The sequence below is a fragment of the Lottia gigantea genome, assembly GCF_000327385.1.
Source record: "Lottia gigantea unplaced genomic scaffold LOTGIsca_110, whole genome shotgun sequence".
NCBI classification, from domain to species: Eukaryota; Metazoa; Mollusca; class Gastropoda; family Lottiidae; genus Lottia; species Lottia gigantea.
This window is the reverse complement of record NW_008707002.1, coordinates 631,036-655,139: the sequence shown is the minus strand read 5'-3', so window position 1 is coordinate 655,139 and position 24,104 is coordinate 631,036. Positions and strand designations below refer to the sequence as shown.

The 24,104-nt window shown below is 34.1% G+C and overlaps 4 protein-coding genes across 4 annotated transcripts in view; 2 read left to right on the top strand and 2 right to left on the bottom strand.

The window, feature by feature from the left end:
• Window positions 1-812: 812 nt before the first annotated feature.
• On the bottom strand, window positions 813-8,190 carry LOTGIDRAFT_171167 (hypothetical protein; the record flags this gene model as incomplete). Its single annotated transcript, XM_009047347.1, has 4 exons — window positions 813-846; window positions 1,862-1,950; window positions 4,150-4,403; window positions 8,094-8,190. The coding sequence occupies 4 exons, from the start codon at window positions 8,188-8,190 to the stop codon at window positions 813-815; spliced, it is 474 nt and encodes a 157-aa protein (XP_009045595.1).
• Window positions 8,191-10,144: 1,954 nt separating this feature from the next.
• On the top strand, window positions 10,145-14,502 carry LOTGIDRAFT_224176 (hypothetical protein). Its single transcript, XM_009047346.1, has 12 exons — window positions 10,145-10,182; window positions 10,561-10,689; window positions 10,951-11,088; window positions 11,359-11,443; window positions 11,713-11,765; window positions 11,935-12,007; window positions 12,276-12,400; window positions 12,670-12,725; window positions 12,941-12,989; window positions 13,780-13,878; window positions 14,150-14,191; window positions 14,399-14,502. The coding sequence occupies exons 1-12, from the start codon at window positions 10,159-10,161 to the stop codon at window positions 14,456-14,458; spliced, it is 933 nt and encodes a 310-aa protein (XP_009045594.1). The 5' UTR covers window positions 10,145-10,158; the 3' UTR covers window positions 14,459-14,502.
• Window positions 14,503-15,579: 1,077 nt separating this feature from the next.
• Window positions 15,580-18,386, top strand: LOTGIDRAFT_198956 (hypothetical protein). Its single transcript, XM_009047345.1, has one exon. The coding sequence runs from the start codon at window positions 15,886-15,888 to the stop codon at window positions 17,803-17,805; it is 1,920 nt and encodes a 639-aa protein (XP_009045593.1). The 5' UTR covers window positions 15,580-15,885; the 3' UTR covers window positions 17,806-18,386.
• Window positions 18,379-24,104, bottom strand: part of LOTGIDRAFT_237561 (hypothetical protein) — a gene marked incomplete at its 5' end in the record, with an annotated part of 30,958 nt that continues 25,232 nt past the window's right edge. Inside the window, 11 exons of the mRNA XM_009047344.1 lie at window positions 18,379-19,492; window positions 19,769-19,905; window positions 20,195-20,276; window positions 20,891-21,003; window positions 21,474-21,603; window positions 21,644-21,889; window positions 22,155-22,372; window positions 22,623-22,741; window positions 23,104-23,294; window positions 23,452-23,540; window positions 23,786-23,883. Of these exons, the coding sequence (XP_009045592.1) occupies window positions 19,182-19,492; window positions 19,769-19,905; window positions 20,195-20,276; window positions 20,891-21,003; window positions 21,474-21,603; window positions 21,644-21,889; window positions 22,155-22,372; window positions 22,623-22,741; window positions 23,104-23,294; window positions 23,452-23,540; window positions 23,786-23,883 (1,734 nt within the window). The 3' untranslated portion in view covers window positions 18,379-19,181. The remainder of the gene's footprint in view (window positions 19,493-19,768; window positions 19,906-20,194; window positions 20,277-20,890; window positions 21,004-21,473; window positions 21,604-21,643; window positions 21,890-22,154; window positions 22,373-22,622; window positions 22,742-23,103; window positions 23,295-23,451; window positions 23,541-23,785; window positions 23,884-24,104) is intronic.

The window sequence follows — 24,104 nt, the reverse complement described above, 5'->3', positions numbered from 1 at the left end:
GTGTAAATTGATGTTATCAGTGTCCCGATACAAATACAAAATTTATAAAACTTCTTTACAATCCCTTTAATTGATTGATTAATAGAAATGACAAGTTTAAAACTCTTGAAAATAGTCTGATTTTAAATTGATCATTTTATATCACAACTAGTCAGTAAAAATGAATGATACTTGACAAATGCCCAAAAAATTGAAAAAATTGACTGTGCCATCATTAGGCCACAATTCAACTTTCATTTAATCAACAAGAGAGTATCACACCTGGAAGTTTAAACTTCGTCAATCTATCACCAAGATAACCGCCCAGAATCAGTCACACCTTTCCCCCCCCCCGTTAATTCCAACATATCCACAATTCACCAGCCAAAATAGCCAATTACCTGACTTGTTATCTCTGTTTTCATTGGTTGTAATAAACTTATCTATCAATCATTCTAAAATTAGTAACAGTGGGTGAAACCTGCATTTCCAAAAAAATAATTCACCTTACATCTTTTTCTACTCAGTTTATACAGTTGAAGATGATGATATAAATTTGATAATACAAGGCAAAAGTAATAGGGATAACAATGGGGGAGTGGTCAGAGTGAGTCTATAGGTCTACATCTGATAACCTCTTGCCAATTAAGTCTCTTTAACAATTTGTATATTTTTTCATCTCTTAACCGCGATAATAATTTTGTTTCCTTCAGACTGGTGGTTGGCATGCACCTTTTATTTTGTATAATATATGACTTTCAATTTATAGATTGACTTTTGAATTATAGGTTAGAGTTAGGTACTTGGTAATTTCGAGGTACCAAAAACATATCTTAAACTATATCTTTTTGATTTTGTAAAGAGACACTGTAAATAAATCAATCACTGCTGAACTGAGAGTTTTTCTAGTCTTAATTCTCACTTGCTGGGGCCCAATCTTGACTTAAGATTATACATATTTCCGTTTTCACCTTTTAATCATTTACCATTGTAAAAAGTTATTTCAACACTGAGTGTATGAATGCAATTTAAAAAGGTAGATGGTAAACGTGTCTGTTTTCTACGTGATCTAGTTAGTGAAAACTTGTTACAGAAAACTGTAACAATTTAACAATTAATCTGAGAAAATTAATGTCAGAAGTAGGTAATTTAAGGTTAAAACGATGTTAAAACGAGATATTTCCTGCACAGAGGGCGCCCTCAACCTGTCAAAACTATAAAACTATGATAGTTATAATTGAGTAAATTGACGAAAACGATGTCTTAAATTTCCTCTGACACGTATTTCCTTTTCAAAATTATTTCATTAAATTCTCCTAGGTTGTCTACCGAGGGCGGTTAATTGAATTAAATGCATGAAAAATATGTAAACTAAACAACATTTGTAGATGGGTGGTCACATGGTTTATACTTTGTTATATCTTAATGTTGAAAATTTCTAATTCTAATTTTTTAAAAAAAATAAAATGAAATGAAATGGAGTTTTACGTCCTACTTTTCTGCACCATCTAATTCTTTGAAGGGTTTGTAAAGAGGTTTTCTAAATTTTAAATGTGCATCAGGGACACTACTAACATAGATTGGCACCATTCTTATTTTTAAAAGTCAGATATATATTTTCCTGCAATTCCACTATAACTAAGCTGTCATAAAGGCCCTTAGCTATTATTAGCATCTTTTGTAATAGTGACATAAAAAATCAATTAAAACCCTAGCACAGCTTGTTGTTAGGTTAGGTTTATTTAAAAATGTGTACATGCAAAACATTTCTGTTACCAAAAATCTCATCCGAAATAAGACAAACTAGCATAGTAGTGAACTCCTCAAACAAGAAGTACCATCAGGTGTTTATATAGATTGAAAAAAGGGGAGATAATCTTACCTGAAATGAACAGTTAAATATTGTCCTGTAGAATATAAAGTAGGAGGTAAAATGTTGCCACAGAGACCGGTATTTCCGTTTGCCTCTTCCTGAAAAATACAATAAAAATATACCATCAACATTTTTAACAAGGAAAACAACTTGGGTTTACGCTGATCCATCCCAGCAGCTGGTCTTTGGCAAAACCTCTTGGTATTGATCTTTACCAGATTATATCAACATTTGATGAAACACAATTAAGAATGTAAATTGATGGATTTGATCAGGCTTCTCATCTACAATCTATAGACTAATTTTTCATCCCTTTAAGAATTTTTGGAGAAAAAGAAACGTAATAAATAAATCAAAGTCAAATTTGGAGTTCAAATCAGACATGGCTGGCAAATACAAGGGGTGAAAGCCGAAACTGGGCCGATACTTGGAAACACCGACACATTAATCAGAATTTTTAGGGAAATTCTTAGTCAAGAGGCCATATTCTCGAATCTTAAATTTAAAATGATTGTAATCTTTCAGTCATCTGATTGGTCAATCACTAAAACCAATTTCAAATTTCTATTTATCATCCAATCATTATTACTGTATTTCCTAAAATTTGGAATTTTCTTTTAGTTAAGTTTTGAAAAATACAAACCCTGATAATATTTAGAATTAGTATTAAAAAAATCTTAATTCTTATCATCTCATTCTCAATTCATCAGAAACCATAATTTAATCGGAGGAAACCTGAGTTTCAACTTCTAATTTTATGTCATTTTTTTTTTATAAGCCAGCAGATTTTCTGATAAGATGAAAGGAAAATGAGTTTTTGGGTTGTTTTTTAAAGTTTTGTTTCACTTCCTTCAGACAGAATTAATATATCTGATGTTACGTTTTAGCTTTGGCTATATATTTTTTTGGAGATATGCTTACATTATTGAAGTATTTTGTCAGAAAGAGAAAAACTCCAGGACAATCTGAGATTTTTATAGAATCAGTAGAAGATGTTCATCTATTTTTGAGAATCTGCAATGTTTCTAATTAAACTATCTCAACATACAATATCTAAGGGTGTATATTAAAACCAGAACTTCAATATAAAACAATTCTATTACTTGGTTAGTTATTAACCTATTTTGGAGAATCCACACTGTTTCAATAACTGTTTTTAAATATCAGTATGGGACCTATATAAATGATCATAACTAGGAATTACTCATGAGTATAATAATCATTAAGGGCAGTGGTTCTTAACTTTTTTTTAGCCTTCACACTCCTGGAGCAATCACCTGAAACTTTCACACCCCCAAAAATTGTTTCATCCATATTTCCAGCATGTGATGATGTGAGGTGCTCTCTCAACTCAAAATAAAATCTTCTCCTACACCAGTTGGCCACACCCCTGACACCCTAGTCCCACACCCCTGACACCCTAGTCCCACCCTGACACCCTAGTCCCACACCCCTGACACCCTAGTCCCACACCGCCAGGGGGTGAAAACACCCCAGATTGGGAACCGGGGATTTAGGGTTTCGAGAACATACAGGAATGGATAATTTGTTGAGTTTGTTAGAAGCAAATCTACAACTATTGCAACATTTCAGTACCGTATATGTCTAAAAAAAATCTTGTTGAATTAATAACATATTTTACAAAATTCACAATGTTTCAAAACTATTTCGATATTTTGGTAACTATGGATATAAAGACCACCATAACTTCTGAGTATATTATTTATCAAATTAAAAGCACAAATAACTTGAGTAGCAAAAAGGATTTATAATTCGTTCAGTTAGAACACGATAATTTCACAGCCAACTTGTCATTGAAGTAGCTAAATTTTACAACTCACTGACTGTCAATAGTTTATTTCAAATATTGAAACGATTTTATCTTCTTCGCTACAAAATAGATTTAAGCTTTAACATATATTTCTCTCAGATCATTGCGAAAATAAAATGGAGGTTTACATTCTACTATTCTGCTCCTGAATTTGTTTTTGAAATGAAATTGCAGTTTTATGTCTGGCTTTTCTCTACCTTATTGGATTAATGAAATGAAATTGAGTTTTACATCCTATTTATCTGCCTGTTAGGAATAATGATGGAACACAATACACAATACACTATGTAATCTCCATGAAGGATGCTGATACCAACCAAAAACAGATAAACAGGGATGATTAATTTATAAACCAAGCCTGTAGACTCTCTGATCCTAATAACTAACTTTGCGAACTCTCTAAAAGGTTTATTACATTGACAACAAACCCAGTAGTAAAATGGAGCAAATAAACGCTTGTACTCACCATGGCTCTGGCATAAATTGAGCTTTCATCGTAAACATAGAGGGCATCGTTACATAATCCCGTGCTAGTCCTATCAGGAATATCTAACTCAATAATCCGTAACATTAATCTCCAGTCCTTATTCTCCGCTTTAAACGTCATCTGACACTCGATGTCATTACCGTACACGGTGCTTACGTCACCACGGAAATTAGAATACACAGTAGCTCCACCTATATGTTTACTGTCACCGCAATCTAACCCTTCCATATAATCTGGAAATAGAAAATTGCATATTTTTAATTTTTAAACTTTCTGGGAACATAATTCTATGGCATAATACTCCTGAGTTTTATTGTACACAATGTTTCTACAATTTACATTGTCATCATCAGTTTATATGGTATACTACTCCTTGAGTTTTATTGTATACAATGTTTCTACAATTTACATTGTCATCATCAGTTTATATATTATACTACTCCTGGGTTTTATTGTATACAATGTTTCTACAATTTACATTGTCATCATCAGTTTATATGGTATACTACTCCTGAGTTTTATTGTATACAATGTTTCTACAATTTACATTGTCATGATCAGGCGAAATGATAAATGTTTGGTCATATGTATTTATATTATGTAGCCAAATATGGTAATGTTGCTTCATGTTTTTTAGGTGAGGGTTTGAGCAGCTAGAGCATAGTACAGAGCGTGTACAGATTTTTAATACTTGATGAAAAAAATGTCGGGTCATTCTTTACCAATAGAAATTTTGAGTGGAATGAAATTTTGTCATACTAAAAATAGTCATATCATGAGCAATAAGAAAAGTATAAAAGCAGGTTTAAGAAATGCACCAGTACAATAGCTGATCTATTTTTAGCTTAAAAGCCTCAGGGGAAAGCGAAAGTAGTGCCATATGTTTGTTGGTTTTAGTAAATGTCTGAAGATAAACATATTTCCTGTTTTAGTTGGGAGGTGAAGACAAGAAACGTAAATAAATAAACATAATACAGATTAAATACAGATCAGTTCTTTTTATCTTAAAAGGATCGTAATCAAAATGGTCACAGAAATATACACTCGCTGACTTCTTATTTTAACGAAGCTGAGAGTATACCGCGTGAAGAGCCCCCTTGAAAATATATAGCAAGTGAGATCAAACCTTTCAGCACGAACCTGATGTAAAGCTAATTTATATGTAAAAACTTGGAGACAACTGAACACCTATTTTTGGCCCTGTACAGAGCATGAGATAGCAGTGTTAACAAAGGTGCTAAAATAAAGTATCCAATGTGGAGATCTCTCATAAAAATTACAAACAAGTGAGATCATAATTTAGAGCAAGCACCTTATGTAAAGCTAGATAAAAACATAGTTAAGTCAGTGCTGTACACCAATCTTTACTCCTGTACAGAGATGACAAATCTTAGCTAGCAGGGGGCTGACAAAGAATAGAAAATGCAAATTAGTCTTCACTAAGCATCGTATTACACACACTAACTCGCTAAAATAGATGCTGAACAAATACATGTTGACCCCAAGGTCATTTGCATCTCATTATCCTTTTATTCCTCTGATTTGTCAACTCAAATATTTAACGTTACTTGTCAAAAATTGAGATGGCTCGGCTTGGGTTTCATTCAATTGTGACAAACCTTTATGTTTCACCTATTTTAAGAAATTTCTCATTTACACACAACTGATACCAGTTGTTGATCTTTAAGTCAGTTTTCAAAATTTCAAAAGAGATTTAGTTTGTCCAACTACATTTTCTGACATATTTTTCTCTATTGTCCTTGTAAGAGGTTTTTTGTCCAAATAAAACAGCAAACCACAAAAATTATACAATTTAAATTGGTACATTGTAACACTATGAAGTTATCCAACAGTAAATATACTCTAGTAAACATCGTAATGTACCGTTGACAAGTTGACCCTATTTCAAGGACCCTGGCTGAAAAGAACGACCCATTATGAGGGGCTTATTGTGTTGACTCACTCTCATAACAAGGGGTGACCCTAATTAAAAAGGTTTTAGGAGAAAAAGGATAAGTGACAGTCTATAATATCTTTATCATCAGTTTTTACCTGTCAAGCCTCTAATCATGTCCCTTGACAGCTTTGAGATCCTTTTTTTCATAAGAGGATAACCCCTACTTATAAATCCCTTGTCTGTAAAAACCATACATGACACACTTCACTGGTCAAAGACATAGGAAAACTGGGCTTAGAATTTTCATTGTGAATAGACGAAATTGCTAAATCAAATAATTAGATGACAAGGTACAGAAAAAGACATAAAACTATTTCATTTCATCAGCCCAATAAGATAAACAGTAGGACTCAGTATTCCTTTTCATTTCATTATTGCAATAAGGTATAAAACTGTAGGCTTCAGAACTCCTTTTCATTTCATTATTGCAATTAGGTATAAAACTGTAGGCTTCAGAACCCCTTTTTATCAGCCAAAAAATAACCAGAAGAGTCGGATCTAAAAGCCTCTTTCCTTTAGCCCAAAAATAGACAGAATAGTAGGATTTAAAGCTCCATTTAGTTTTCAGGTAGAGGGAAAGCATGTGAGAGATAAAACTCTGCTACAGTTTCAGTTGTTCATCCTAAAGATATTTTAATCAAATTATCCCACTAGATAGATAGCTGATAACTCAATAAATATTTATTGTTATACAAGGTAGAACAATGTTGTACAATTACAACAATAGGCCTGATATACTGTGATATATCTAAATTATTGGAAAGGGAGTAATAACACTGCTCTCGATTCATCCATTCTTAATAACATAGAAATATAGCAACATACTAAACCTTCAATCCAATGTGAACATCCATAAAATGAAAATGACAAAATCAGGTTGATTGAAATGCTACATGAATGAGGCCAATCCAGATTATGACTGACAAGAGGAAATACTCTTTCCCAAAGCACATGCCCCTATAGCAGCGAAAAGGACAGTAAGTCTATACCTAGTCTTAGAGCTGTACTAGACTCCGCTGTGGCCCAACTTGACAGCTTAGGTTTGATCCCAAAACAGGTAGGTTTTGAGGTGCTTAAGATCTTCATAGAAATGACATGGAAACCATGTCTAGCTTTTCCTGGTAGGGCCAATAGACTGAAACATCATGAGCAACAGACTTTGCATGTCAATCATATTTTATTTACTGTTGGGTAAGCTTATGCCAAGGTCCTGCTAAAATTTCCCTCATTCTTCACTTTATGGCATTGTTTCCTTGTCAATGACAGTGATAGAACCTGTTTCATTGCACACAATATCTGTATTGAATATAAATTGGGTTTGAAATTTAGGTCTGACAAATTGAGCTTAAAGCATAGGTACTTATGTAAACTGAAGAAATTAGACTTAAATTTTCAAAGGTAGGATTACTTTTACAATAGAATACATAACAATAACTATATTTTCTAAGACAATTACTACTACAATGTAGAACAATGTTTCACTTAGTGTAACAGAAAATTATTATCTGAATACACAGATAACATCATAAAACTTGTATTACAACAGAATTACGGCTGTGACAATGTCAAGTTTTTACGAGAATCCAAATCAAGAAATATTACTGATGAAAAACGAAATGGTTCGATAAAGAGAAAGATAGAATGAACTCTTCGTCTCCATGTTGACATCCTTGCTGAACGATTACGTTTTTTACACATTCAGTTTTTACAATTCGATTGCCTCTAATGTGTCTGTGTATTATTCGACAGTAAAAAAGTCGTAAAATTTCGTCGATCAAAGAATAACAATAAATGCTATTCATGAATTCATTCGACGCGTGCGATTTCGTAGCATTCTATCGTTTACAAGTTCGTTTCTGTGCGCGCTTCAATGAATTTCAGCTCATAAAAATCATCCAAGCGAAACTAATGGATTCTTTTTTTATGAGGAATAATATATGCGATAAACAGAAGAAAAATAGCTTACAGTTTTGTGTTCGTTTTCCATACGAATCGCTGAATAAAAGGGTAAAAATCCAAATTAACCACAGTAAAGTGAAAGACCAGTCATGGCTTATCGCCATGTTGGCTAAAAACTGCCGTCTGATAGAAAGTGTAGCGCCCTCTATAAACAAAGAGTGGCAGACGTGTACAGGTGCGTGTCGACTACACGACAGATCTACCAACCGACACGCGACAATTACAATATATTAATAACTCATCATTATTATTACAATTTTATTACCATTTCTCTTTATAACAATAATTTCCTGGGAGGGGAGGGATGCAATTTCTCTTGACATACAGAAATATTGATGTCCGCCCTTTCTGTTCGAGTTTTTTCTGCTAAATGTCCAAATCTAAAAAAAAGTCATTTTTTCGATGTTCAATTCGCCTTCACTATTTATGGGCCAATAAAAACTGTCAAATAATTTCCTGGGTGGGGAAAAAATTTCTTTTGACACCTATTAAGATTGATGTCCGCCTTTTCTGTCCGAGATTTTCTGTTGAATGACTGAATCTAAAAAGCCTATTTCTCTAAGTTAGATACGGCTTTGTCGTAGGCCTATAGAAATTGTCAATACATACGTTATTAGCAGTCTATTTCAAAGCGATGAAATTGGGTATTATTAGTTGTCAAATGGCATCAGGTGTCCCAGAAGAATAAGAATTCCAAAATGCAAATGTCCCCAGTAGAGGGTTTTGGGTGGACGGTCATACAGCCTGTCGTAAAATAATTAGGTTGGAAAAATCAAGATTGGTTACTTGTCAGACTATGAGTATAAAGTGTAACCTACAGAAAAATAACGAGAGTAGGACAAAACATCTAGATCATTTCAATCAGATTGCACAGAGACTACTCCAGCTTTTTCGAACTGTTAAGCCATATTATATAGTATACCGGAACTTGGTATTTTGTCAATACCTATAACGAATCTATAGCAAAAAAAAAAAAACCACACAAAACACCTCTCCCGTTAGCTGTAAAATAATATCGCTTGGATACACACACTTGAAACACTTAACAGTCTTGCACGAGACACTTTGAATTGGAGAAAATCAGATCCGAGAGTTTTCTAAAGAGCAGAAATTAATTGTGGTAAAAGCAGCATCATTCGAGTTACTTCCCTTATACCTCTTTTTTGTTTCATATATAGATAGAATAATATAATATACTCTCTGATATTACGGTTGCCCATACAAATTACAATCTCGTTGAAAACTTATATGGTGGGGACAGGTCATGAGAATATAGACTTATGTCGTTTGAAACAATGGATCTTGTGTGTCAATATATCTTGAAAGAACCAATTTTTCCCATAAAATTTTACGATTGCTTTTTGAATATACGTTTATAAGAGTGGGGGAAGAGAAACGCACATACCTGTCACTTTCAGGAAGAAATCTCGACAAGCATGGCCTAGGCCTAGTCATATCTCAAATCAACCATGAAGTATTCATATATAATATGCAAATGGTCCCGCAAACTTCGTCTCATCGAGGTTTCAATGAATGGAACAGAAGTCAGATTGAAGAAATACTACAGATCTTCACTCTCCAAAGTTGGTGTAAAAAGTGTGGTATCCAACACACACGGTAGCTAGGGTAAAGATGAAGACAGCTCACCCCAGACGACAAAGAGAAAGGTATATCCCAAGATAAAAATTGAAACAACCAAGGGGTGTTTACAGATGATTGGTTTGAGCCATGAACAATCATCAGACTGAACAGAAATCAAGGGAGATGAACACTATTCTCTCCCCTATTACTCGGCGTTATAAGATACTAATGGGTTCAGTTTGTTTGTTTTTTATTTATTTTTTTATAAAAATATGTCACTTTCAATTTGATTCTAGAAAATCACAACTGTATCAGTGATGATATTATAAATCTTATCAAAATTTGTAGGCCTAGGCTACAACGTATTTTATTATCATTCCATTTCGACAACCTTAATTATTTTACTCTCTTTAAACGATAAACATGTACCAGGCCTCTTTAAGCAAATGGGAGATAACTCTATTCTAAAATATGGTGGCGCTGTATTCAAGATGGAAGCCAAACACATGGAGCAGGTAAACATTGAACAGATTCTATCAAAATTTCACTGATTGTGGGACTTTTGTGGCGAAATGATCATACTGTACACCCAAATCATTAATCTTGATCTCCAGTCGGACATGACTGGTAGATACGATGCAGCCAAATCAACACGACAACTTCTAAAAATGTAGTACCCACTGGCACTACTGAAAGTGGTAACTAACTTAAGTTAAAAAGCAAAATCAACGAAAACTGTTTTAAATTGTAATCAGGAATGACTGGTAAACGCAGCCAAATTAACACTGACAGTTAAGCTCAGTAGGAAATGTTTGACAATCAAATCAACAGTCTAGAACTCAAGTCAGACACAACTGGCAATTAAAAATAACGGCACTGTTTTGTATTTTTAGATCGTAGAACAAGATTTACCAAAGGTAAAATCCACATTGAAAGATATTAAGGACAACCTGACTGGCACCATTCCACTAGTATCAGCTTTAATTGATAAAGTTCAAAATGGAAACTGTCCCACAGCAAAGGTAACACTTGTAGTGAAAATAATGAACCCCAAGTACTAACAATCTGTACAGCAAAACAAAAGACTAACTCCAAAATAACAGTTTGATATCAGCAAATAGCTCTAATGAAGTGCTGGAAATAGTAGCCTACATAGTAATATTTATAAACTTGATTCCAATAAGGTATAAAACTCTTTTCCATTTAATTAGCCTTAGAAGATACAGATCAGTTGGATATAAAGCTCTATTTCATCTTAACACAATATTTCTTGTATTTTCCAGGGAGTGAGTTTTCTAGAGTTGAAATTTGAGATGTTATTGAACTACCTGATTAATCTAGTCTATGTAATGCTTCGTAAAACCAGTGGTTTAACAATTCTGGACGACCCAGCTATTGAAAGACTGGTGGAAATAAGAACGGTTAGTTTATGTTTGCTGTAGCTTAGAATTGGGATGTCATGAGCAGATTTATACACTTGCCAAAGAGAAACCATGAAGCAAAACATGTAGATCTTTTTTTCAAGATTCTGATAGTCATTCTATAGTCAGTACAGACATAAAATAGAAAATGGTCAATCCAATTATAAGAAGATTGCATGGCATGAAACTCTGAGTTACAACATGTTACAACTTGTGTAATAACACTTCTAGTTGCATAATTGATATATATTCTGTATTTTCTCTTACTAGGTATTAGAAAGAATGAGGCCGATAGATCAGACATTAAAATATCAGATTGATAAACTGATAAAAACAGCTCAAACTGGCAAACAAGGTAAATTATAACAATTTCCGTCACTGAAAGGGACATTGTCATCTAAATATTTCCTTCATGGCTGAATTCTTCTAACCTGGATACCTTGAACTATTTGCTTACATTTTTTTTTCAATCAAATATGATAAAAATAAAGTTAAATGAAGTAGAAACTAAAAGTGTCTCTAATTCACATACAATTTTCTTGAATCCTTGGAGTTGCTTGATAGCCTGGAGAAAGATCTTGGATCCTTATAATTGTTTCTTATTAATTTTCATGGTTATTTCAGATTCAAATGATCCTCTACGTTTTAAAGCCAAACCTGGTAATTTTGCTACAGAGGTAAGAACATTCTTTATAAGGTTTAAACAATATTTAGGGTAAAGATGACACAGCAGGTGCTTGATATATACACTCCAAACTATATTTAAGGTTTACTATTGATGATTCAGACAATGTAAATTGTTGAAACATTGTGTTCAGTAATATAGAATTGTAATTTTTCTGACAGGATGATGAAGGAGAAGATGAGGATGGAGAAGTGAAGAAATACGTGGCACCTAAAGTAGCTCCAGTTGCTTACAGTAAGTTCCCTAAAATAACAAATATACTAAATTAATTCTAATTATCCATGTAGACTCTCTGAAATTGATGCAAAGTTGATCAAACTTAATACCAAATAAACATTATTAGCTATGTAGGCTCTTTGAAAGAATGTGTTGAGTTGATAAACCCAAAATTCATTTCATTAAATGTAAAATTTCATTCACAAGTACATTGTAATTTTTCAATTTTTTACAATGTAAATATCTTATTTTATTTCATTGGTTTGTAAAATTTCAATTTTAATAGAAGGTGATCTGACAGCAGCTGAACAAGAAGATTTAATAAAACAACGTGCGGTGAAACGAGTGTTGAGTAGTCGAATGTTGAAAGAATTACGACACCAATATGATGATGCTCCTGAAGAAATCAGAGTAAGTCAGCCTTTATCAATTGATATTTTACTACAAACATAGTTGCAAAGAGAATACCATATTTACATTTATTAGCTATGTAAACGTTCTGAAAGGGGTACTGAGTTGACAAACCTACTTACAGAGTGGCATCAAGTGTACGAAAAGAAAACAGTGATAGTTATAGAGTATTTCCTAGAAGGGAAAAGGGAGGTAAGAACCCTTACAATCTTAAAATATTTTATTTTCTGTTAACCAGTTTACCAAAAAATTTAAATCCTTTTTTACAGGAAGCCTATGATGTTCATAGATTACGAGAAAATAAAAAAGAACGAGAAAAAACAGAGTAAGTAATCAAAAAGGGTTGTTAATGGCAACTTCTAGATACTGGAGTTCTATTCAAACATAAGTGGCTACACAGTTAAAACATCAGAACTGGAGGTTAGTCCAGGAATTTCAATGTGCATTTTTGATTTTTCACAAAAAGTCCATCTTTATTTTTCCTGAAACCCAAGTTTACAATACTATATAATCTCTACAATAATTGTATTTTTTTTGTAGATATGAAGAAGAAAGATTTTTGCGTTTACCCAGTAAAAAGAGACAAAAGGTACAATTTCTAATTTCTTTTACTTTTCAGTGGATAGTCTCTACTTGTGACCTGGGCCAGTGCTTCTATAGTAGAGTATCTCCTATAAAACCTATTACTTGTGTCCTAGGCCACTGCTTCTATAGTAGAGTATCTCTTATAAAACCTATTACTTGTGTCCTGGGCCAGTGCTTCTATAGTAGAGTATCTCTTATAAAACCTATTACTTGTGACCTAGGCCAGTGCTTCTATAGTAGAGTATCTCTTATAAAACCTATTACTTGTGACCTGGGCCAGTGCTTCTATAGTAGAGCATCTCTTATAAAACCTATTACTTGTGACCTAGGCCAGTGCTTCTATAGTAGAGTATCTCTTATAAAACCTATTACTTGTGTCCTGGGCCAGTGCTTCTATAGTAGAGTATCTCTTATAAAACCTATTACTTGTGACCTAGGCCAGTGCTTCTATAGTAGAGTATCTCTTATAAAACCTATTACTTGTGACCTAGGCCAGTGCTTCTATAGTAGAGTATCTCTTATAAAACCTATTACTTGTGTCCTGGGCCAGTGCTTCTATAGTAGAGTATCTCTTATAAAACCTATTACTTGTGACCTAGGCCAGTGCTTCTATAGTAGAGAATCTCTTATAAAACCTTATGCTGGTTAATAAGAGTCTTGAGGTCAATCCAAAAAATAAACTTTTCATCCAATCATGAATGGCCAGTGAAATAGTCAACAAAATATCTTAAATTTAGATAAGTATGATAATCAGATTGATATTTGGTCAGAAATATTATATTGTATACTTACAGGGTGCTAATAATGAACTAGCTACTCTGACATCCCTGAATAAAATAACTCAGTTTGGTGACATGTCGGCTCTTTCTGCTGATGATGGTATCTTTAAAAGGGTAAGTTTCTCCGACTAATCTGTTGTTGCTGTAATTCCTTCAGCCCTGGCTCGAAGCCGTCACTGTCCCAAATATCATTTTGTTGGATTGAAGCAAATAGAATCTAAAATAAGAATGGTATATAGAAGATATGAGTGTTCCTGATACACATACAAAAGATAGAAAACAGTCCCTAAGTCCCTTGATTATTTTGTCTTGATTTCTAAAGTCAGCGTTATATTCACCCTTAACTATGAAACATGAAAATAATAAAATGTCTATCTGTTTATAGCGAGGTGCCAAGAAGATGAAAATGACACCTGGAATGAAAAAGGTTTGTATTTATTTGTATATCGAGTACATATGTCAAAGCATTTCCAAATTAGTGCTGATTTGATCAAAAAAATTATGGTGTTCTTAGTTTATTGCCATGCTGTTGTCTTGGAAGCAGAATGATGGTTTATATGTCCCAGAAACAATTCCTAACGTAACTCAGTAAAAGACCAATCTCTTATTACTGACTAATTTATCTATTTTTCAGAAATCTAAAGGAAAAAAGACACCAAAAGGATCAAAATCCAAGTTCAAAAAAAGAAAATAATTTCACTAGTTTATCTGTAAATATTTGTAATAAAATATTAAAAAACTATTGTGTTTCTTACTCCAAGTCCAACGTCATTATCTCCTCAACATGTCTGGAAATATTACACGATTTTTCTACTGTGTTTCACTGTGGTCAGTTTATTTTCTATCAGATAATAAATATTCATAATATGATGTTTGTCATTTACAATCCACATGCCTCTATAACACAGTACAAGGGAAATCCTGTAAATAATTATATACAAGTATTATTTAGTGGAGTAGAGCCTTACCTGTGTGAACTGACACAATTTTTGCCCCTTATAAAAGTACAATTTTTCAGTTTTAATGTTTATCAAAATTTAGACTGTCAGTACTATTGTGAAGTTGATATTTCAATACATATAACATTAATGGATAAAATATGATTTACCAACAATATAAGGAAAGGACAGACTGAGGCATCTAGGCTACAAACAAAAATACTCAACAATATAACTACTCTCTCACAACATTGAGTTCAGATGATTTTTTTCTGTTACTTCACAAAGAGTGTAAATAGTCTTCCAACTGCATGCCATTTGCCATCTACTTGTAAACAACAGTATAATTTCATTCTACTATTCTACCCCCAAAGTAGTAGGGGTTTAAATTTTAGTTTATTAATGAGATGTTCCTCTCTGCTTTGATTATCCTTCACAATTTATCAAGGGTTTCACCCTTCCATTATTCATTATTCAATTATGTTATTTCATATTCACATTGTGTAGTCCCCTAGTGCCAAATAAAGTTTATATATTAGTGTTTTGTTATAAATTGTAAACAACAGCACTCAAATGTAATTGCTACGTTTAGTACAAAAAGTTCAGATTCTGAAATGTCTTATAACAGTACAGTATATAACTTAGCCAGACAGCATATTTAAATCATTAGTACAAAGAGTTCACTGCTTCAAAGTACTAAACATTAATGTTATGTAAACGTCCAGTGCAAAAAGTTCAGCGTTACTTACCGATCAATAGGTGAATAAACTGGAACAGTCGAGAAATGACGAGTTCCTTCCCTTAGCTGGAAAACACCCTGTGACGTCATCGGAATTCCCTTCTTCAACCAATCAGATTGTTTGTTTTTAAATAGACGACGACCTTCCTGCGCTAACGAGTACTTTATAGTATTGTTGAGTCGACAAATCTTGAATGGTCGCCAACTACATTCTTCCAGATATTTCTCAAATATTCACGACTTTTGCTTTCTCACTATATAAACCCGACAAAATTCCAACCTCGCCAATTCATAGAAAACTACTACGAAGTAAATTTCGAAGAAAAGCAAGCAGTGAGAAGCTTTTAACGCTAAATTTATAGCAGACGAATTTTTACCTATAGACTATAGAAGCAGACGAATAGAATTTTGTATAAAAATATTGAAGAAAGAAGAAAAGAAAAAATGGTTGGAAAAGCGATTGGAATTGATTTAGGAACAACTTATTCCTGTGTCGGAGTGTTTCAACATGGAAAAGTCGAGATTATCGCCAACGATCAAGGCAACAGAACGACACCAAGTTACGTTGCGTTTACAGACTCTGAACGTTTGATCGGAGACGCAGCTAAAAATCAAGTTGCCTTGAATCCACACAATACAATTTTTGATGCGAAACGTTTGATCGGAAGGAAGTTTACAGATGATACGGTGCAGAAGGACATGAAACATTGGCCGTTTACGGTCATCAACGATGGCGAAAAACCAAAGTTCCAGGTCGAGTACAAAAATGAGAAGAAAGTGTTTCCTCCAGAGGAAATCAGCTCCATGGTTTTGACAAAAATGAAGGAAACAGCCGAAGCTTACCTTGGCGAGAAAATCACTAACGCAGTTATTACCGTTCCGGCCTACTTCAACGATTCACAAAGATTAGCGACCAAAGATGCTGGTACGATCGCCGGATTAAATGTGTTGCGGATCATCAACGAACCGACAGCCGCAGCCCTGGCTTATGGTTTGGACAAGAATCTCTCTGGTGAGAAAAACGTTTTGATTTTTGATTTGGGAGGCGGAACATTTGATGTCTCTATCCTGGCGATTGACGAAGGGTCCCTGTTTGAAGTAAAATCAACGGCTGGTGACACCCATCTCGGAGGAGAAGATTTCGACCAAAGAATGGTGGAACATTTTCTTCAAGAATTCAAGAGAAAGTACAAGAAAGATATGTCCGGAAATCCAAGAGCCATCAGAAGATTGAGAACGAGCTGCGAACGAGCAAAACGAACTCTGTCCAGCAGTGCCGAGGCCAGTATCGAGATCGATTCCTTATTCGAGGGAATTGACTTCTACACCAAAATCTCCCGAGCCAGATTCGAAGACCTCTGTTCAGATTTGTTCAGAAGTACGATGGATCCTGTCGAAAGAGCGCTGAAGGATGCCAAGCTGGACAAGAAACAGATCCACGAAGTTGTCCTGGTCGGAGGATCCACCAGAATCCCAAAGATCCAGAAACTTCTTCAAGATTTCATGAATGGTCGAGAGCTCAACAAATCCATCAACCCAGACGAAGCCGTCGCCTACGGAGCAGCCGTTCAAGCTGCCATTTTGAGCGGAGACAAGAGCGAGGCCATCAAAGATGTTCTGTTGGTGGATGTTGCTCCATTGTCTCTTGGTATTGAAACAGCAGGCGGGGTGATGACCAAATTGATCGAGAGGAACACAAGGATTCCGACCAAGGCTTCCAACATATTCACGACTTACTCCGACAACCAGCCAGGCGTCGGAATCCAGGTGTACGAAGGAGAACGTGCTATGACCAAAGACAACAATTTGATGGGCAGATTTGAATTATCTGGAATTCCACCAGCACCCAGAGGCGTTCCTCAAATCGAGGTCACTTTCAATATCGACGCTAATGGTATTCTGAATGTGTCAGCCGAAGACAAGAGTACCGGAAAATCTAATCAGATCACCATAACGAACCATAGAGGGCGTTTAAGTCAAGCTGAAATAGATCGTCTGGTGAAAGAAGCAGAACAATATAAAGACGAAGACAACAAACAGCGGGAAAAGATGACGGCCAGAAACCAACTTGAAGCTTACGTGTACAGCGTGAAACAGACCGTCGGGGACGCAGGTGATAAACTAAATTCTCAAGATAAAGAAACGGCCTCTAAAGCTTGTGAAGAGACTCTCCAATGGTTGGAAGGTAATGCCTTAGCCGATAAGGACGAGTATGATTACAAGATGCAAGAACTACAGAAGGTGTGTTCACCCATAATGACCAAAATTCACCAAACCGGAAGTGGTGGTGGACAGCAACAACAATCAGCAGGAGGACATCCGGGGAGTAAATCTGGAGGACCAACTGTAGAGGAAGTTGATTAGATCAATAGATCTGAATTGAACTGTGATAGATGTCTGGAAATCATCTGGGATTATGCCTAGGGACATTTAATTAAAGCATTCAGACGTAGTCCCATATTACCCGGAACTGTAGATCTGTTACAGCCCTCAGATCCATTGAATCGAATCATACATATCAATAATTTGGAAAGTTAACATGGACTGTCCGAAATATACCCAGTCATTAAAGGGTTTAGATCAAATTCAACAAGATAAATAGAACTTGTGAAAAGACTGTGATAGATTGGAGATACTATCAAATAGTATAACATTGTGCCAAAATTCAATGATTAAAGTGAACTTGAAATATTGAGTGATAAATTTATGTAAGATCTGTTGAACTCTTTTTACAATTCACATTTGTAAATAATTCACTTTCAATTTTGTAAATATTTCATAAAGACTTTGTAAATATTGGGATACTGAGACCTGTAAGAATATTTGAGAAATGTTTGACAAATTACCAGTGTTTCTTGGTATTACTTGAAATTGTTTTCATTTGTACAATATTGTTGATTTGTTACAAAATAAAAAGTAAAAATAAAATTTGTAGTTGTTGTTTGCCCTATAACTGCCTCAATCTCAGAGAGAAAAGTGACCTTATGATATACTTACCTAATTGCAAACCATAAGTTAAGGACAAGCCGGTAATATTTATGATGTACAATATAAGAGTCCAAAAGCTGACCTTGGTTAAATAAGAGACATGTATATATAGAGATTATAATCTCAGTAATTATTTGTGTTCTGATAACAAATAAGCTATGTATTATTGAGTTATCTCCCATATTATCAATACTCCTCTAGCCATGGAACTTTTAAAACATTCAAATAAAATAAATATAATTAATTCAGAATATAAATATATTTAACAATATAAATAACAAAATATCACAATGTATGTTTTATATATTTTAAAGATACACACTCATCTAAATACTCAGTTTACCAGCTGATAGAGCTCAAGTTAACTATCTGTATCACTTATCATAATTCAATACAAATGGATGTAGTAAGAAATTTGATTAAGTCGCAGATACACAAGGCATGCATTTGATTTCATTCCCAAGAGCATGTCTTAAGAGGCACTGGAATCAAGTTCTACCAGCTGGTAAATTAAATAATAAGACTACTTCATATAAATTTTCAGACATTTTAAATAAATAGAAGAGCACAAAGACAGCTGTATTGACACAATAGGCCAAGATATTATTGATAATAGTATTAACAACTTTGCTAATAGCCTGGTCTCAGTATAACCTCAAGTGTTCAAGATAAGATTAACATCTGTGTCATTCTGCCCCCTATTTGTAATCCAGTTCTGGTTAGCTGGGGTCACCACTGGTACAAGATAAGCATCACATCTGTGTAATAACAACGTTAGGTAGACCATAACAAACCAGATTAAACCATGATGATTTTATCTGACTTTCAGACTCTGGTGGAACTTCTGGCACTTTCTCACTTTCTAAACCCACATCTGGGGTACCAGTTGTTCCTTTCGGATGTTTATCATCATGCTTGTCTGCATCTTTCCCTTTTCCAGCTGGAGAACTGGCTGCTTCTAGTTCTTTCGCTTCTTCTTCTGCTCGAGTCTCGTTGGCTCGTTTCTGTGGTGACATCATCAATCGTACCGACTGTCCTGTTGTTTTACCTTTCTCCAATAAATCTAAAATAATACAAAATAGTTATCATCTATGTCAACTCTTTAAAATGGAGTTATTAAAAAAGGTATTAAGTGGACTCTCAGAAAGGATGTCAAATAAACTATATTATATAAGTGGAATGTTTGAAAGGGATGTCAGGTTGACAATTCTAAATACCAAATCAACACTAAAGTTGAAACAAAAATTACACTATATATATATATATATATATATAGTGAACTCTCAAACATGTTGAAAACAGGAATCAAGTTGAAAAGAGATGAAGACCCTAATCTTACCTTTAAAAGCAAGGGTTAGTTTATGTGAGTTTTCAGCGAGCGTACAAGGCCACTGATTGGCTAACAGACACCTGATACCAGAAAGACTTGACAACATGGCCGACTCGACAGGTTTCTCTAGAGACAGATCATTGTGGCTGAAACAAGAAATAATTCAATTATAAATAAAATGGAAAAATTAAGAGAGATGGGATGAAATAAATCTTTAACTCACACTTTATGGGTGAAAATGGACTACACCAGTCAGTGTGTAATAAGGGAATTTTTCCAGACAGAGGCATTGACTTACTCATTTTCAATTTCAACTATCAACTATAGAGCCTTTAGGGGAGGTCAAGCATAGATTTTTTGTACTCATCCAGGGACAATTTCAACCATATCCTTAATCATGTATTAGGATGTGGCTGACAAGAAGATCTCACCTACCTTTTTAGAATATCAATCTTAGATTGCCGTAAGAAACTTTTATTAGTCTGAGTCATATCCAAACAAAATAACATCACACAATCTACAATAGATACAAATACAATCTACAATCAATACAAACACAATCTACAATAAATACAAACACAGTCTACAATAAATACAAATACAATCTACAGAAACACAATCTACAATAAATACAAACACAATCTACAATAAATACAAACACAGTCTACTATAAATACAAACACGATCTACAATAAATACAAACACAATCTACAATAAATACAAATACAATCTACAATAAATACATACACAATCTACAATAAATACAAATACAATCTACAATAAATACAAACACAATCTACAATAAATACAAATACAATCTACAATAACTACAAACACAATCTACAATAAATACAAATACAATCTACAACAAATACAAACACAATCTACAATAAATACAAATACAATCTACAATAAATACAAATACAATCTACAATAAATACAAACACAATCTACAATAAATACAAACACGATCTACAATAAATACAAACACAAGAACTGATGTTTAAGTAACTTCACGTGGGAAAGAATTGTTGTAACTAATGTTTCAGTACATTCAGTGAGTTCACATGGTAAATTGGTCACCTAAGAGTGCACAAAGGCAGAAATATTATAAGAACATTATAGACTAACCTGGTATATTTAAAGCTGCTAGTTTAGACGGAGGTATATAGGATAATAATCTCTCCATTCCATAAAATATAAACGAACTACTTTCTTTTAAATAAACCTCCCATTCTCCAACACTATAAATAAACCAAATAGAATGGAGTTTTACATCCTACTGTATGTATCTAATGAAATGAAATAGAGTTTTACATCCTACTGTATGTATCTAATGAAATGAAATAGAGTTTTATATCCTACTGTATGTATCTAATGAAATGAAATAGAGTTTTACATCCTACTGTATGTATCTAATGAAATGAAATAGAGTTTTACATCCTACTGTATGTATCTAATGAAATGAAATAGAGTTTTACATCCTACTGTATGTATCTAATGAAATGAAATAGAGTTTTACATCCTACTGTATGTATCTAATGAAATGAAATAGAGTTTTATATCCTACTGTATGTATCTAATGAAATGAAATAGAGTTTTACATCTTACTGTATGTATCTAATGAAATAAAACAAGAGCTTACAGTGTGCAATGAGGGAAATTTTAAAAGGACAGTGACACTGATAAAAAATTACAATAGAAAGCCTGTTACCTAGGAGAATGGTCATCTCCTGTCAATCCTAACCAGCGTGGTGTAAACTGTTGTTCATATTCCGTTAGTAGATGATTGAACAACGTTACTGGTTTATTTTCTTCTGTCTCCGCACAGTCGTCATAGCAATCTACCATATCTTATTATAGTTAAGGTCAAACAATGCTTACGGTCAAAAAGACAGCTCATACATGCACCACCCAGAACCCTCATGTTAACTAAGGCCTTGTCAATATGATAAAGGATACATCTAAAGTTCATGGTGTCGACTGGGAACTGCCAGGGTTGTATTGGGCGGTCTAACGGTACCAGTTTAGCTTGTTTCTGTTTGGCCTCTCGTGCTCCAGGAATACGTGACATTGGCTGTCCAGCATCTTTAGCTTTCTTCTTATGTTTATCTGTATTGGGATCCTCTCCTACAAATAGAAACCATATTAAAACAGTGTTAATAAAACATGTCTTTCTACAAAGTAACTTAGACACGTGGACTCTCTTAAAGAGAAGCCAAGTAACAAGCTTATTTGGAGAGTTACCATGTGTTCCGGCAGAGTAAGTAGGTTCTTTTTATACAATGTTCAATTCAAGTTATCAACAACTATTGGCCCATCTGAAGACTCTATTAATTTTAGGGACTATTTGGGCAGAAATATCACTAGGAATAAAATTTTGAAAAGGGTATACCTGCAAGAGCCTCTTGATGGAATCTATGTGAAAACATTTGTAGAGAGAAATCTCTGGAGAGGGAAGACACAGACTCAGATTGTAAACACTCTAAAGCTTCTAGTGGCATCTCTAATAACACAGGATCAGCTAGTAGTATTATACATTCTGGCGACACAACATGATCTTTTGGTTCTTTCGCCAGATTAGCCATACTACCTGTTGGTGAGGAGGTCGACCTGAAAATTAATAAACGCAAATTGGCACAAGAATGTGATATATTCAACTTTTCCCCACCTTATGAGATTAACAACACCATTCAGTGTGCAATGAAAATTGCCTAAACTCTTTTTTCCATTTTCCAGCTATCAAGGAATATTAAACGTACACTGTCTTATGTCTCTGTGCGATCTATACACTAGTAATACACCTAAAAAACCCATGGAAATTGCCCCTTTGTAATAGAACACAATAACCAATGATACTAACCTTAAAGCATTATGTAAAGGATTGATAACTGGTTTGAGATATGTTTCCATGGCAATAACAAGTTGTTGAAACTCTTCAGCCAGTCTCTGTTCTTCAAGTTGATCTTCGGCTGTCTGTACCTACATTTTAACAGAAAAAAACTTTTAACTACAGGCATAGTCTGATTAACTTCTTTCTCAAGAGGTCAGTTTAAGATCATGTTAAATACAACCTTCACTCACCTTCAAAAAGAGGGAATCATGGGACTGGCAGAATGTTCCTTTTGTACAATTTGTCAAACGACATTCCCTTCCAATGCCTGCTGATCGCAGCACTAAAATTTGCTGCCATATCTCTAAACACAAAAGGTCTTGAGTAGGAACATAAGTTTGCCCTTGTGTACAATTAGTTATTTAACATTGTGCACTTTTAACACCTGCCCCTCCCTGCTTTAATTTAAATTTTGAAATAAGAAAATCAAACAATTTCCTTCAAAACAAACCTTAGCTTCTTGTTTAATACTGTTATCAATATTTTTTAACATTTTATTTCGTAAGGCTGCCTGTGTTCTCTGATATTCCTGTTTGAGTTGTAATTGTTGAACACTCTGTTTATGAAAACGGAATCTTTCTACTAATTCTTCTAGTATCTTCGGACTCGTTTCAACACCAAATATTTTAGCTCGACTTGGAACTGAGAAATAGAAAAATATGAAATAAAAATAATAGACTTCTTACTTATCTACACTGGATTGACTACTACACCCATACTATACTGTCAATGTTTAATCCTTCAGGGTGGGGTAGAGGTGATGGTAGGGTAGGGTAGGGTAGGGGTATTGTTAACTAACCTGAAGAAGAATGATGTTTGCCGCCCTTTCCTCCTGCCCCTGTAGAACTGTGTTTTGGTTTATCTAATATAGCACCATATAGAAATGACCTGAAATGAAATATATAAATTATCTCCCTCTAACTAATTAAGCAGTTTCTACACATTTGAAAGTCAGACGATGGAAGTTTGGTTACTTTCTTTCACAACCAATGGATGAGGTTCTGACACAAAACTTCTAAGCCCGGACGAAATATCTTCCATCAAACACTACCTGTTAATGTTCACATACCCATATCCCATCAACTAGACAATTAAGTTTGTTTTCTCCATAATTTATTCACAGTTTTACTCACCTATCAGGAGAATGTTGTAAAACAATGAAATTAAAATTAGGAGGAAATTCTTTCAACAATTCTAAATGATTACTGACAACATCCAGTCTTTTCCATGCCTACAATTTAATAACAACATATTTTTATTTCAATACACGCATTTGTGACCTTGGCCAGTGCTTCTTTAGGAGAGTCTATCTTCTATAACACACACAAGAATTTGTTTACATTAACATACCTTGATACTGATGATTTGGATGGGCATGAGATCTATATGAAAGGAATTGTAAGATTTTTTTACAAACTGAAAGCTGAGGGGACAAGACTAAGCAGACGGCTG

Bases quoted from the DNA above. Each gene is read 5' to 3' on its own strand.
- LOTGIDRAFT_198956 (XM_009047345.1), top strand. From the start codon at position 15,886: ATGGTTGGAAAAGCGATTGGAATTGATTTAGGAACAACTTATTCCTGT.
- LOTGIDRAFT_224176 (XM_009047346.1), top strand. From the start codon at position 10,159: ATGGAAGCCAAACACATGGAGCAG. The intron at 10,183-10,560 runs GTAAACATTGAA...TTGTATTTTTAG, and splicing joins AAGCCAAACACATGGAGCAG to ATCGTAGAACAAGATTTACC. The intron at 13,879-14,149 runs GTAAGTTTCTCC...ATCTGTTTATAG, and splicing joins ATGATGGTATCTTTAAAAGG to CGAGGTGCCAAGAAGATGAA.